At 38.8% G+C, this 15,183-nt stretch overlaps 1 protein-coding gene across 1 annotated transcript; it reads right to left on the reverse strand.

The window, feature by feature from the left end:
- Nucleotides 1-12,151: 12,151 nt before the first annotated feature.
- FSHB (follicle stimulating hormone subunit beta) lies at nucleotides 12,152-15,183 on the reverse strand. Its single transcript, XM_032112572.1, has 2 exons — nucleotides 15,025-15,183; nucleotides 12,152-14,456 (listed from the first exon to the last, which is right to left on the reverse strand). Exons 1-2 carry the CDS (start codon nucleotides 15,181-15,183, stop codon nucleotides 14,220-14,222), a joined length of 396 nt encoding a protein of 131 aa, XP_031968463.1. The 3' UTR covers nucleotides 12,152-14,219.

The raw sequence follows: 15,183 nt of genomic DNA on the forward strand, positions 1-15,183 counted from the left end.
CCTCACCTCTGTTCAGTTCAGAAAGTCTTTAGAGCTGTTGCTTTTTCACACTATTGTCTCCTAGGTTGTATTTTTACCATCAGTAATGTTTTGATACTCAGAAAGAGACACACCCTAGAAGATCAGCTATTCTGTTAGAATCAGCATTTCAATTGTTACTATGATAGCTTGATCCTGAAATGAGATCTGCCTGCAATGAAATTACTGGGATCTTCAGTAACAGGAAAGCAGTGTAAATGCGCTAGTGAATACTCCAGTTACACACATTTTCCTAAAAAGTTTGCTTGTACAAGCCTATCTGCTACCCAGAGAAGCATAAAACTAAAAGCATTCCCATTAGAGTAGCAGGTGGAGGGCTGTAAATCAACTGAGTTTCTTGTTAAAAAGATAATTGAAAAGTCTTCCTCAGCTAAGTCTTGACGCAGAGCCCGTTGAAATCAGCAGGTGGCTCTGAGTTAGACCTGGCCTGCCGTGTTTCAGTGAAATTAACAGCAAGGCAGAAATTGCCATGGGTATTTGTTTTAACAGGATCTCCCATCACTTAATCTCCAGGAAAGAGGTAGAATACATTAGTTAGTTCTTCTAGTGCTTTTTTTAATTGGGAGATAAGAGACATTCCTGGGACTGGTAGTTTTATGTTGATTCCATGACTTTATGTATCATTGAACAGGACAATGACTAAACAGGTGACAGCTGTGATACAAACCTACTATATCTGGAAATAGTGCACACAGACTTAGAGACCTGGAATACTTCTAGCTGCCTACATTATCTTGCTCAGCCTCTGAGATGTTACAGTTTATTGATCTTTCTCCTTCTGTACAATTCCATCTCAACTTCTGCCTGCATCCTTCAAGACTGCTTTCCTGCCAGAGCCTCTGAGAAGATACTGTCCTAATCTTGGTGTGGTGCTGCCTTATCTGAAACAGGCCCCTGAAATTTCACAATGCCATGTTTTTACTGCAGAGGTAGTATGCATCAGCTGCACTGGCAATAATTGATGAGAAATTTATCTGACTCTCAGGACAACACCAAATTATGTGGCTTTTTTTTTTTTTTAGCTAACCAGATATATTTTTAAATTGCACAGGGAAGCTGAGTCCCCATTTTGGTCCTATGCTAATTTTCACTGTATTTAAATGATACACTTTTTGGGCCAGTCAGCTTGTGTGGAAAACATTGCTTCAGCTAGAGAATTGTATTTGGCAGGAACTGAATAAGCAGCAGTGGTCAGGATGTAATTGAACTAATTCTGCAGTGACAGTGAGCCTAGAGTTTGGAGTATCCCATACATTGCCCACGTGAAGTTTGTTTCTCTATAAAATATCAGCTGTGAAGTGAGTGCTCTGTATTTTCTAAAAGGAAAAATGGTAGTTTTTAATGTTCTGCATTTTTATTGCCTGCCTATGTTTTCTCATGTTGCTTCCAACAACAGAGATACTGATGTCAGTTTTCTGCATGCTGGCTGTTTACAGAGGGTTTGGTGAGGGCTGATTCTTCCAGACATAAGGAGGCAAGAGAGGGAGTGTGCCAGTGCCTCGTATTCCTCACCTGGGAATGTAATGTGTAATGCCATCTTGTGGAGCTGTGTCATATCCATCTAGAGGAAAATGAGTAACAAATTCTGTGGGTTTGGTGGGTGCTTTCCCTTTACCTCAGAGAGAGACCTGTATATTTATCTTTAATAAACCACAGAGCTCTAAAGCTTTATCAAGGAGAGTAAATAATTCATGGATTCAGAATAACACAAAGGTACTTACAGACAGGTTGTGAGGGAGACAATTTTAATATTCTTGATCAACATGTTAAGTATATTTTTTCATACGACACAATTTTCTTCTTATTGACATCATAGGAAAGGAGAATTTTAAGGGAAGATATGAAAGAACCAGAAAGTGCCTTTCTGGATGTGTCAGCTCTTGACAGAAAGTAAAGAGACAGTATATTGCCTGTCTAAAAGACTAACAAGAAGATGATGGGAGCTGTCACTATAGCTTGATTGGAGGCCTCTAAATACTTGATGAGGGGTGATGGATAGGAAGGATCAGTCATAATGAGCTTTAAAAGTGATGGCAAATACCTTATGGTTAATGCAGTAGAGAAGGGATGGTCAGCAGAAGGAAAGAAGCAAAGAGCAAAGATATTGGCAAGCAAGGCTGATGATTTGTGCAGCAGCATTCTTCATAAATCTATTATCTGTAAAACATGCAAAGATTATGACTTTTCTATGCTTTTTACTATTTGATGTTAGCATAATTTCTGACAAATAAATACTCCTTCTCTTCACTTTTTCCTTCTGTCAAATGTGTCACTGTAGCACAGCATCACATGGGGTATGGCACTGTCTTCATTTTGCAGCCAAAGCATACACAATGAGATACTTATATGGCATATATGCTTGAAGAAGTGGTAGCTGTAGCATCTCAAGTAACAATGCTTAATTCTTCATTGGCTTCTGTTGCTTTCCTAGCAAACCACAACTGTATCACTCACTTGAGTGAAAGGAGGTGAACAGGTAACTATTGTTTCTGTGAGTCTGAAATGCCCTCTTAGCAGAGGTGGTATGGTGTGCCTGGGGTGCCTGGCATGTGTGTTGGTCAGTGTATGCCACTTAGCCATTATTTGATGCTCAGAAAAAAGGAGAATCAGCTTCTCTGTGTAAATAGGATTTGATTTTTTGGGTTTGTTTTGGGTTTTGTTTTTTCCCCACATAGCATGTGCTTCAGCTATGCTCTGCTAGTTTTAGCATCTTTTAAAATATGTTTGAGGAATTCAGTATTACTTCCAACAGTTCAAGGAGATTGAATTTCAGGTTTATATGTGGGAATTATCATACTTGGGAAACTTCATATTTATGCCCGTGCTTGGTGGTATGCCAAGGATTCTTTGTAAGAGTTGACATTCTTCAGCTGAAAAAGGATGATGCTACTTGGTTTACGTGACACATCACAACTGCTAAGACTGATAGGATTTCAAATATTGAGTTTTTACTTTCTTTTGAAATATTCTGAAACAGTCTGGGGGTAAAATCTCCAGATAAATCAGTTTAGCTTGCTTGCTAGCATTCTGTGAGCTGAGAAGGAGGTAATGTCAATTTATTAATATCCTAGCTTTTTGTACTGCTCCAGACACTTCTGTAAGATTATTTTCTGAATGCTGTAAGTGTTGATCCAGAGAGTAATAATACTTCTAGATAATATCTAGAAATAAAAGGAAAACTCCCTCCACTCCAAAATCTCATGAAATTTCAGTCTTTCTGTGTCTTTGACAGGATAAAGAAGATCAGTGGTAGATTCCTAAGGTAAGATCCCTATCTATTGAAATAAAAGGAAATTAAATCCTTACTGCCAGGGTACATTTTACAGTCAAAGAGTACTTCTGTACCATATGAAAGGAGACTCTTGCTATCCCCAGTTAAAGAGTTGCTGGCTCCATTTCATCTCTTCTCAATTTCCTGGAAGGGACATAGCCCAGAGGTGTTCTTAAATTATGCTGGAGTTGAATACATACTTAAAAAGATGATGGGGAGCCACTCATAAGTGAGTTTTGAACTTTGGTACGAATAAGCAGCTTAGGTCACTTGAAAGAATCACCCTTAAAGATATTAGCAAACAGAGATTTAATATAAATATGCAAAAGCAACAGTGTTAACAAAGTTCAGTGCAAGGCTCACTCCATTGCTTACTACAGAGATGAGGCACACAAAGAGAAATCTGCTGGGAATCAATTTAGAATGATTTACGTGCAGACTGGAAGCACAAAAGGTGTAAGGGTGTAAGAGGGTAAGGGAGACCCTCCCACTGAGTTACAAGGTTCACAGTGGAGCCCTTGCTTTCCAACCTGATGGAGCCTTGGTGAAGCTGAGTCCAAGCTCAGCCTCACACTTGGTCAACGATTTATTTCTGAAGGATTTAGCAGCCCTTAATCATTGGCTAATTTAACATGTGCAAAACAATTCAGTAGGATTTATATGAGCTCAAGAGTAACTTTAACTGTGGATCTGAGAAGGCAACATTCCCTCTATGCTTGTTATCTACACACAGACACAAAGGACTATGTACAAAGGTGTACCTGTTAAATTCCCCTAGAGCTCAGTGAAATATGTTGGTTGCTTTTGCCTCACTGGGCAAAGGGTTCAGCCTCGAGGAGGGGGGTATCAGCTAAAGCCCTGTTCTCACCTTGTGTTGATGGTCCTTTGAGTATCCCAAACCTGAGGGCTGGTGAACTCCGAGAGGCCTCCCATTCAGAGAGAGATGCTGGCACAGCCCACTGTGCTCCATGAAAGCTCAGAGGGCCTCCCAGGACCTCTGCTTATAGTTCACAAGTTGTTTGGCTCTCTCAATCCCCATCCTGGCCATAATCCAAGGTGGCAATTACTGGAATTTTCCTCAGAAGTCCGTTTACATTAATATTGTTTCACTCTGGCTATGATTCAGGCAAATAATGTTTTAAGGCTTCAAGGCCTTGTTCTGTAAGACAACAGAAGTTCCTTAGGCAATAGAGCCTCCTGGGAACAGACTGATAAGCTCAAGGGAGTTTAATTGCCCAGAAACCACTAATCAAGGCTGAGGCCTAACAAGAATTCCTGAGATTGTTGAGCGGCCTGAAGAAAGGGGAGCGTGGGGGGATGCACCACCAAAAACCTAAGCGTAAGACATTTGGTTTGCATTAATTCATTGCCACTCTTAATGCTACATAGGCAAATGAGAATGGGCTCTTATGCTGAAAAGCCTGTTTGTGATTTACAGTTTGTTTTATAAAAGAATTTAGGAAGGACTGTTCAAATGCAGGATGTCTTACAAATCAGGTGGAATTTCAGAGCTCAATTCAGGCAACTGTTATGCAGACTGTGGCTTATTCTGGTGAGCTACCGGGGCACTAAAGGGTAAATGAGATTTAGGAAACCTGACTTGTGGAGATTTTAATTTAGATAACTAAAGCTGAGTTCCTCAAAGTACTGCTCACAATGAATTACATGTAATTTGTTTTGGAAACTCAAGTGTTCACCAGGAAATTCTGTCTCGCCTTGGTTTCCCAATGAATTTTACTTTAGTGCAGGTACCACATAAAGGACATTCTCATTCAGGCAAAGAAAAACATTATTGGAAATCAAAACATTGAGCTCAGTAAATGCTAAAAGCTGACTGAGCTGTAGAGGTGAAAGGGAAATTGTCTTTTGTTCTACATTGAAAGCAAACTTTGTGAGTGTCATTACTCATATGTTCAACTATGAGTTCACAAGATCAATTTAATTCTATTTTTTTTGTGTCTTTTGATCAAATGGTAGTAAAATAGAATTGTGTTCAGTGTTCTGCTCAGAAGAGGTGGAAAGCCAGCTAAAGAAGAATTTAAAAATACCAGTGATAGCATTTTATGGACATTACTGTACCTTTTTCTGAGCAGGACGGGATTACTCCTATAACACGGATTTTTCCAAAGAGAACCAGAGTTGTGAGTTGTTCAGAAGATTTCTGCCATCTTCTTCACTGCAGAATATGAGCATTTCATAATTATGTGGTGTAGTAACTAGCTTTTGGTGTATGTCCTTCAGCTGAGGACTTTTGAAAAGGACACATGCTGTTGCGCAATTAAGTCCAAGGTATTTTCAAAAACATCCACTTACCATCTTAAGCAGAAGATGACTCATAGTGGTTCCTGGTGCTGAACATCACTGCTATTTATCAATTACTGAAAACTTAACTTTCAAGCTTATGCATGGCATTATGTGTTCCCAAGATTGAGAACGTGTCCAATTATTATTAGAGCAAAACTACTGGATAACTGGATATACACATACAGATACATTTAATCTGCAAACTTGAAAAATGCTATGCATGCAATTTGGAAAAGCAGGCATGACTTAGGTGCTTACCATGTGAAAAGAATGAGAATAGAATTAAAAACTGACCAGAATTGCTCTTCAGAAGACTTTATGTGAAGCAGGTGGGAGTTGCTAGCAATGTCATGGTCAAGAAGTGCAAGAATGCCTCTCTTTCTCCTAGTCGGTAGCCAGAAAAAGTGATAAGGAAAGGAAAAAGGAAAATTAAAGCAGCTGTTTTATTAAAACTTATAAATAGAAATTTAAAATACCCCAGTAAGTTTGGTGGGGGTTTTTTTCTTGTTGCTTTTGACCAGAAGTCTTAAAGAGAGTTACACAGCCTGAAATCCTGAGCATTAGTTAAGGGAGTGAAAGGGCAGCGAGATTTCCCTTTCTGGTGTAGTATAGTAATATTACCAATTTCATAATGCTTCAAATTGTGTTTTCATGTTGCTTTGCTAGAGTGAGAAGTTGGGAGGTCCTGAAGTCTCCATTATCAATTGCCATATCCTTGGGCAGGTCACTTTTCCTGTTTTGAAGTCAATGGGTTGTAAGTCAAAAGCAGAGTTATTGTTTATTTCATATGACATACTGAGTTATAAAGAGAAGATCTTTTTATGGGCTGTCAGTATTACCTAGTTAGAGATGTGGCAAATAACCCGAAATAAGATGGCAGAAATTAAGGTAACAGTGACATTAAAGGGAAATTTTCTAATTTGAGATCTAACACTATTCCAGTCTTCAAAGTGTTTGTGAATATTTAATGGCTCCGATATCTACTGGAAGGATGTAGACTGAATTATTTAAGGACATCACAAGCCCTTGAATATTTAACCCCTGAAGCATTGAAATTCATATTTAGGGGTTACTAATTCTGATATAATGTCCATTTCCAGACTTGCTCTTGTGCTATTTTTTTAAAAATTTATTTTATTATTAAAGCAATATTGATCTATACAGTGCAAGCAAAATTAAATGGCTATCCTAATCTTAAAATAAATGTTCTAAAATAATATCATATTAAATAGATGAAAATAAATATTCTTTGAGTGGTTCTTATGAGTCTATAATACCACTCCAGACAACATACTTTCCATTAATTATAGCGCTTGTTCTTAGAGGTGATGTCTGAGGCTTGTGTTGGGGTGAACTGAATCTCTGACAAAGTACTACAGCTTCATTATCTCTATGAATTTATTAGCTGGATATTGGAATTTGACAAGGTAATTTCTACACTCTGCTTAGAGAAATGCTTAATAAAATGACAGTCCATGTGTTGTACGTGTTGAATAACAAACACTGAATAACCAGACTGTGCACAGTGATTTGGTTAAGCTTTTACATTGTCCCTGAACTAAGCATCACAGTGTAAAGTGGTTTTGAGTTCCAGACATAATAATCCAAGTATATGATACATCTCGATACTTGTAGATCAGGATCTACTTGTCTTAAGGCTAGATTGTGTAAACAAAGCCAGTGAGGTAAAGTTTGTGTCTGTTCACACCCACGGTGTAAATCAGTCTCCCATCTAAAGCATTAGCTCACTTTAGAATTCTCATCAAGATTAAGATATTTCTCTAAAAGGAAAGATCATATAGGAAAGAAATGTAATTGGTTGGGCCAGATCCATTGCTGGGCAGAGCTGTCTTGGGTACTCTTTGGAAGTGGGAGCAGAATTAATATTAAGCTGTCTGTATTATTTCTTGATCGCTGGGCTGGCTGAAGTGTTACTCTAATTTGTGTTACTTAGCTGTTGTTGATTCTAAATGCCTATTTGGGGCATAGACCTGATACATAACCCATTCCCTCACTGTGACATAAATTTTGACAGTGTCTGAACAAAAAATGTTCTTTCTAACTTCTGAAAATTTTTTTCGTTATTGTATTATTTTGATTGGGAATTTCCACAGCATTCACAAAAGCATCAAGTCTTGCCAATATTGTGTAATGAAAGAAGGAGATCTTGAAAGATAAGATGATTTTTGAATGAAACTTTAAATGTAAACACATGAAGGAAGAGGAAAACTGGTTAAGTTGTTCAAAAGTTTGTCTACAAGCCATTGGATAATTCTAGATTAATTTATATGTCTTGAATATTGTCATTTTAAGAAGGACATATGTTCTGGCTTAGACTCATATCCAGACTGAATAATACATCTGTCTATAGTATTATTTAATGTATGTAACTACAGCTGAATGTAATCCAAACATATTGGATCCATAATTTGCCTTACTTTTTCACACAGAATTATGTTTATATATAATGTCTATTTCACACAGAATAGCACAATGCAAGAAATGTATCTGACCCACCTCCCATATTTTTTCAGTGAATTAAGAGGTCAAATGGTTAATGGCTGTGAAGCATAGGTAGTTAATTCTTTGCCTTCCCCGCCTACACAGAATGAAACACTGACATTTGATTTTTTGAAAGTATGTCCTTTCTCTAACCCTGCTCCTGTCTTGTTTGTTCTATTTCCCAGACTGCAGCCTTGTGAGCTGCTGTAATGTCTATCAGAATAAGTCACGCTGACAGACCAAGGCTCTGTTAGCTAATGTTAATAACATAAATTGAAGAGAAACGTGAGAGACCCGGAAAAATTCTACAGATCCTGTTGCCTTGATGCCATGAAGATTTTTTGCCTTTTCTTTTATACCCCTGTTATACCTTTTTTACAACTTCTGTCTCCTTAGTGCTTTTTGCCTACATTTTTGGACTTGTTTGTCAAGCTGAGAGATTAAACATTTTAGAAGCTTCATAGCTAGGGATCAGTGTGTCCCAGAGCCCAAGGAACTCTCCAGAACACATTCTGTAAACTAAGATAGAACCATCCAGGGGAAGGCTCCTTGGGGAGGGGGGCTCACTTGAGCCTCTCATTGGGGAATCTTTGATAGATATGCTAATTAGTAAAACCTATAATGTTGTACCAGATCTTTTGGGGAGGGGGCAATTTTGCGGGGTGCATTTCGGTGCATATGACCTGGACGTGTGCACCTAAGGATCCTTAAAATAAATACCAAGGTAAAATCCCTTTTCCCCTCTAACCATATTTGACTCTTGATTTTAAGACCAGGAAAAGGCATCAGCCTGAGTGGAGGGGAGCCACTAATCTCAAGGCTGCCGTCTCCAAATGCATTTTTCAGATTAGCTGTTTAGCTCTTTTTCAGTTTCTTTGGTAGTTTCAACTAGGATGCCAGTTGTATTTTTTAAATGAAAATAAAGTATGTGGTTAGATATTGCACACTGACAAAACTAAATGCCCTTGCTGAGTTGGGAGGGTGAAAGAGGAGTGAAGCATGTGAACACCACACAGAGCTACCTTTCCCCTTGCCATTGAAATAGTCCAAGTTGAGTGCAGCCCCAAGCTGACACATGCAAGCCAGAGTGCTGAGGTTCCTGTTTTCCACCATTTTAATTTGTAATTACCTCTGTTTCAGGCTGGTTTTGTCTGAGGATTTGTGAATGACTCGTAAGCTCTTTTTCATCAGTTGGGTTAATACAGGGAGAGGACGTTTATATTTCTTGCTTATGGTAAAAAATAGGGTGAGCACAGTTATATGGAAAATTTAAAAAGCAAGTGTAAGCCTGTTTTAAGCTAGGAGGAATGATTTACTTATGCTGGGAATAAAAGCTGAGCACTGACAAGAGTGGGGTGATGCTAATTATGTTGATGCTTTATTAATGGCTTCAAGGTGAGGAATGTGTGTTTCCTTGTCTGTCTGTAAAATCAGGCTGTGCTTTCCACATAAAAAGGCATTGGGATTAAATGGTCATTTCCTTAGGAGGACTCTGAATGCTGCTGCTGCACTTCGTGTTCCCATCCTGACATCTGGAGAGCCTCAAGTACGACTGGCACAGACACTCCTAAGATCAAGGTCAGACTGTCTGCATAATGAATGACAGAGAGTATGAATTCACCCACAGATGCGGCGGCAAAGATGAATAATCTCCGAGCAGTTTAACTATACATCTGGGCATTTGAAGGACTTAATTAATTACAACACAGAGAATCCTGCATCAAGTGGCCCTCTCAGAGGCTTGCAAGGGACAGTCCAACACTATGTATTGCCTCTGTCCTATATGCCTTTACCAGGGGGTTATAAATTAAAGTTTTCCAGGTTTTCTTCTTTCAGGTTCATGCAAGGAAAGAGATAGTTTTACTTAAATAGAAGTAAATAGCTTTTAAGTAAATTTTACTTTTTACTGCTTCTAACATTAGGTTTTGTAGGCTGGTGGCTAAGGTCTGCCTTATTCTAAGGTCTTTCTGCAGAACCTGACATTAAAAAAAGAACTAATTTGCAGTTTTGGAAAAATTCACTGTTGGCAGACTGGTTCTGTTCAAGTTGAAAAGCATTTCACCTATTGATTTCAATGAAAAATGTTAGGCCTATGGTAGTAATTCTTCAAAATCTACTTCTGACTGTATTAGAAACATTTCTAAAAGCTTGTCCACAAATTTACTATTTAGGGTAGCTTGTCATACTGAGACTTTCACCTTTTGATAGAGTTCCCATTTATTCATCTTGACAGATCTAGACAAAAAGCACAAAAATGACCTCTTAAATATTTTTCTTAAGCAATAATAAGCAGATTTGGATGTCAGACTACACTGATATTCATGGCTTGTATGTACCTTCGCTAAAATTTTGCAGAAACACTGATGTAAAAGTAAGTTTAATGAAATTATTTGTCATTCAATGGAAAATGAACTTTAAAAAGATAAAGTTTGTCTTAAAAACTATCAAATGTAGACTCAGGTATCTTCAAGTTAGGCCAGCCTTTTTAAAGAATTTCTGCATTTCTGTCACTGAAAGTACTGACAGTGAAATATTTGCCATCAGCCTGTAGAACAAGTAATTGTTGACATGATTTGGAATGGATTTTACTTGAGAGTAGGATACAGGAGCCATCAGGTATTGTCTGTTATTACAAACAAGGATATTTGTTTGTGCGAATAATCTCTTTTCTTTTACCTTTTCTTATTAATATTGTAACTGTTCATTTTCTTATCTCATTGCTGTTTCCAGTAAATTTTTCTTATCTCAACCTGTGACCTTTGCCTTTTGTGCTTCCAGTTGGAGGGGGGAGGAAGAGGCTCATAATTTGGAGAGTCTTGATGAGGACACTGAATTGGGGCGTACCACTCCTAAACCACCTGTCGTGGTTTAACCCCAGCCAGCAGCCCAGCCCCAGGGAGCTCGCTCACTCCCCCACCAGAGGGGCTGGGGAGAGAATGGGAAGGGTAAAAGGTAGAAAACTCATGGGTTGAGATAAAGAGAATTTAATAGGGAAAGCAAAAGCCCTGCACACAAGTGAAGCAAAAGGAATTAAATCCCTGCTTCCCAAAGGGCAGGCAGGAGTTCAGCCATCTCCAGGAGAGCAGGGCCCCCTCACAGGTAATGGTGACTCGGGAAGACAAATACTATCACTCCAAATGTCCTCCTCCTTCTTCCTCCCTCTTTTCTCCACTTCTTATACTGAGCATGATATCCCATAGTCTGGAATATCTCTTGGGTCAGTTGGGATCACCTGTCCTGGCTGTGTCTCCTCCCACCGTCCCAGGCACCCCCAACTCCCTCACCAGCGTGGCTTTTCAAAAAGCAGAGAAGGCCTTGGCTCTGTGCAAGCCCTGCTCAGCAATAACAGAAACACCTCTGTGTTATCAACCCTGTGTTCAGCACAATCCAAACACAGCCCCAAACCAGCCACTGCAAAGAAAATTAACTCTACCCCAGCTCTAACAAGCACACCACGACACCTCAACACGCTTTTGACTCTGTTAGTGACAGTTTTAGATCCGAGGTTCTGAATCGATTTCTTTGCAAAATGAAAATGTGTGGTGCATTTGTCTGATGGATGAAATGAGACCTGTATGATTTTTGTTTTCACATGCAATGTGATTCGTGACAGATGCGTACACAGCTCTGGACAGGTTCTATTGTCTATAATTTAAATAAAGTATTAATGATAATCTTTATTCTTATCCACAGTACTCTTATATTGCAACTATGCAATATTTCATTATCACATTACCGGATCAGGCTAAAATATTGTCTTATTTGATGTGATTTGGCCATATAATGCAAGTACAGCTCAGGTGGACGTACTAGTTACATGGAAAAAAATTATGAGGGGGAAAAGAAACCATGCAATCTAAACCATAATAATGTGGGTGTGTGGACTCTTGGGTTTTTTAATTGGCTTATTAAGACTCATAACAGAAGTGCAATAAAATTATTTTTATTATTTGAAAATACATAAGACACAATACAGATCTATTTTGAAAACACATACTTTTTTTACTGCAAGCTATTTTTTTTTTGCAATTTTACTTCAAAATTCTCTCATTTAGAATGGAACAATTACTGATATTAAAAATATGCTTAGTTTTAACTGAAACTGACTCATGTTTAAAACTGAAATGAGTGAGACCCCATGTGATTTATCTATTACTTTACTACTTCTAAAGCTTCACTAGACCAAAGAAAATGTCCATGCATATAAATCTTATAAATAAAATCAAGAGAACGAATACCTTTTAGTAAAAAAAGCTAAAAACTAAATAAGGTAAAATATCTATTATCTGTTATAAGACAGATTCAGAGTAACAGGCAAATTCTCCTTAAATAAGCATGTCTGTAAGGGTCTCAAAAGCAGACATGCCAGAAAACTACTACTCCATTCCCCTGCATTGTGCTGAATTAGCTTTGTCTGTCATTCCTAACAGGTTCCATGTGGTCTTGAAGACCTGTAGTGGTCACTAATCCACAGAGCCCACACTCTTCCTTCCTTCCTTCCCTCCCTCGCTCCCTCCTTCTCCACTGCCCCCGACAGTTTATTTCAGTGCCTAGGTGTCTGTACCTTTCAGAAGATTTGCTAGTGACTACTCTGAATCTTTCACTGGTTGTTCTGTTCTCTTTGGACATGGAGAACTGACGGTTCTTAGTTCTGTGTAACAGTCCTCAAGCATGTAGAATGTTCTGCTAATATTTCCCCTAAGTGTTCCTGCCCCTAAGTAAAACAACCACATTTATTTAAATCTTTTTCTTCTAAGATGTTTTTTAGGCCTCTCGCTATTCTTATTATTCTTCTGTCAGTTTCCTCCAGTTTTTCAATGTGCTGAAATTCTGTGTTCAAAGCTAGAAATAACCACTCAGCCAAGGTCCTACCATGTAGAACAGAGTGGTGGATGTAGGTTGTGTCTTGCAGGCTCTGCTCCTCGCATTCCCACTTTTCTGCAGCGCTGGGATGCTGTTGACTCTCACTTTGCTTGTCTAACCACCAAGCCTGCAGTGCCAAACTGCTGCTGAATCCGTTGTTTCCATTCCATGGCTGTGCAGGTGATTTTTCTGATGAAGAACGGTCTGTTTTCATTTTCCCCATAGGATTTCCTTCTGTAGGCTTCATATAATTTTCTCAATAATGTGAGGTAATTTCCCATTCTGATTCAGTCAGTTCTCCAGCTTACTTCCAGACCACCCCAACTTCATACTGGTATTTGCAGAATTAGGCTGCTGCAGAGTTCTGTGAACTTCCATTTCTGAAGGGACTCCTGTGAATGGCTTTCAAGGCACATTATCACACCATGTTTGCAGTACTGGGGTCAGGTGCCTCTAGATTCATTCCTAAATAACTTTTGAGACTCCTATGTTAAATGATGCTAAACATTTATCTTTTCTACATTCTGCACTCAGGTGAAACCAGAGCTGATGATTTTTTCAAGTAAACCAGGTACAAACTAGAGTTCATGTTACTTGTGTTACTGTGACAATGAGGCTGAACTAACAAGCCTTACTGAGAAAGTACAAGAATTCAGGTGACATTCAACATTTGAACATAGATTTTGGCTCTTAAATATACATGCTGTTATTATTTGCAGAGCATAACGACTATAGGAAAGATTTTGCAAAGAAAAATCAGTCAGGATCTCAGCTGAGAAAGGTTACAATCCAGCTAATAGAACCACAACCAGCAGCAAGGCCTTTTTAAAATAAATGTGTTCCTAGGAGAGATGAAAAGAAGGAGATAATAAATACTTGAAACTTGGGAACTTTTGGAAAGCACAGAAACGCATAGCATAATCTATGTGAACCAGGCAGTGGAAATACAGGAATATAAATAACAAAGTTGTGATAAAGAGGAGGAGGGGGAAAGGGCAGAAGAAATTGGCAGAAGAAGCATTTTACAGACCTATGAAAATGACTTTAAGGCAACTGATAGGTGAAGTAAGAAAGGCCTGAAGAGCAGTTTAGTCCATAGCTCTTCATTTTGGCCTTAAAAATCTTTGTTTCAGACTTGGCAGTTTCTAAATAGCATAGCCTGTTATCTTCCATTTAAGCCTGAACAGTACCTTTACTTAGCAGGGAACATGTAAAGCCAAACTGCTCTCTCCAGTACCCTTCACTGGTTACTTCCATTCTGACTGAAGGAACAGTAGGATGGCCCCAGTCCCCTCACAGTGCAGTCAGTGGTGTCAGTGTCACAGGTGTCACAGTGACATTCTGTAGCTACTGGGTATGAATAAAAAGATTCAGGATGATCACCACAGCCAGGGATCTTCACTGTTTCATACACGACCTCCTTGAAGGTACAGGTTTGCTGAACAAATGACACTGGTGGGTATTTATATACTGGGTCCTGAAATTACAAGAAGGAAATAACTGTTTTGAAATTTGTTATGGGGTAGATTTCAAAATTTTTATAAAATGGGAAAATCCCATTGAGATTAAAAGCATTTGGGTCTGACTCTTCTAATTTCACTTAAATTTGCCCTTTCAGGAGGACTGCTATGGCAAATTTGTGTCATATCATCACCAGACAATCTTTCAGGTCAATTGCTAGATTCTTCAAATTATTTGAAGGAGTAGAGGAGTCTACATAGTAATGGCTGCTTTATTGTATCTGCTTGCAACCACAAACTGAGCACGAAGCAGAGATCCAGACTGTAATACTTCTAACTCTAGTTATACAATATAAACGTAATATATGCAGCCAGTTAATTCACTGAATTTTACTACGATATTTCACCCTCCTGTCTGTGCTTCAGATTGGCTGTGCATCTACTCTTGTGTCAGACAGCACAGCAGCTATTCAGCCTGTTCTTTCACAAGGCTCATCAGTCTATGTGTTTGCTATGGACTGCAGGAATGGGTTACTCATACATCACTTGAAATATTTAATTCTGGTGCCTGAGATTAAGTCTCACCCTTGTGAAGCAGTATCCTGAGCACCACGTGGCATTCACCGTAATGCAGAATTCACATTCTTCTCTTTCCACTGCTATGGTAATATTGGTGAGCTGACAGCTGTTGCAGCAAATTGCTTTCCAGCAAAGTAACAGCACGTAACAATTAACGGTCTTCAT

This window comes from Corvus moneduloides, chromosome 6 (assembly GCF_009650955.1).
Source record: "Corvus moneduloides isolate bCorMon1 chromosome 6, bCorMon1.pri, whole genome shotgun sequence".
NCBI lineage: Eukaryota > Metazoa > Chordata > Aves > Passeriformes > Corvidae > Corvus > Corvus moneduloides.

Excerpts from the sequence above, each read along its gene's own strand:
- FSHB (XM_032112572.1), bottom strand. The coding sequence starts at position 15,183 with ATGAAGACCGTTAATTGTTACGTGCTGTTACTTTGCTGGAAAGCAATT. Across the intron at positions 14,457-15,024 it reads CAGGATACTGCTTCACAAGG|GACCCAGTATATAAATACCC; the intron begins GTGAGACTTAAT and ends TTGTAATTTCAG.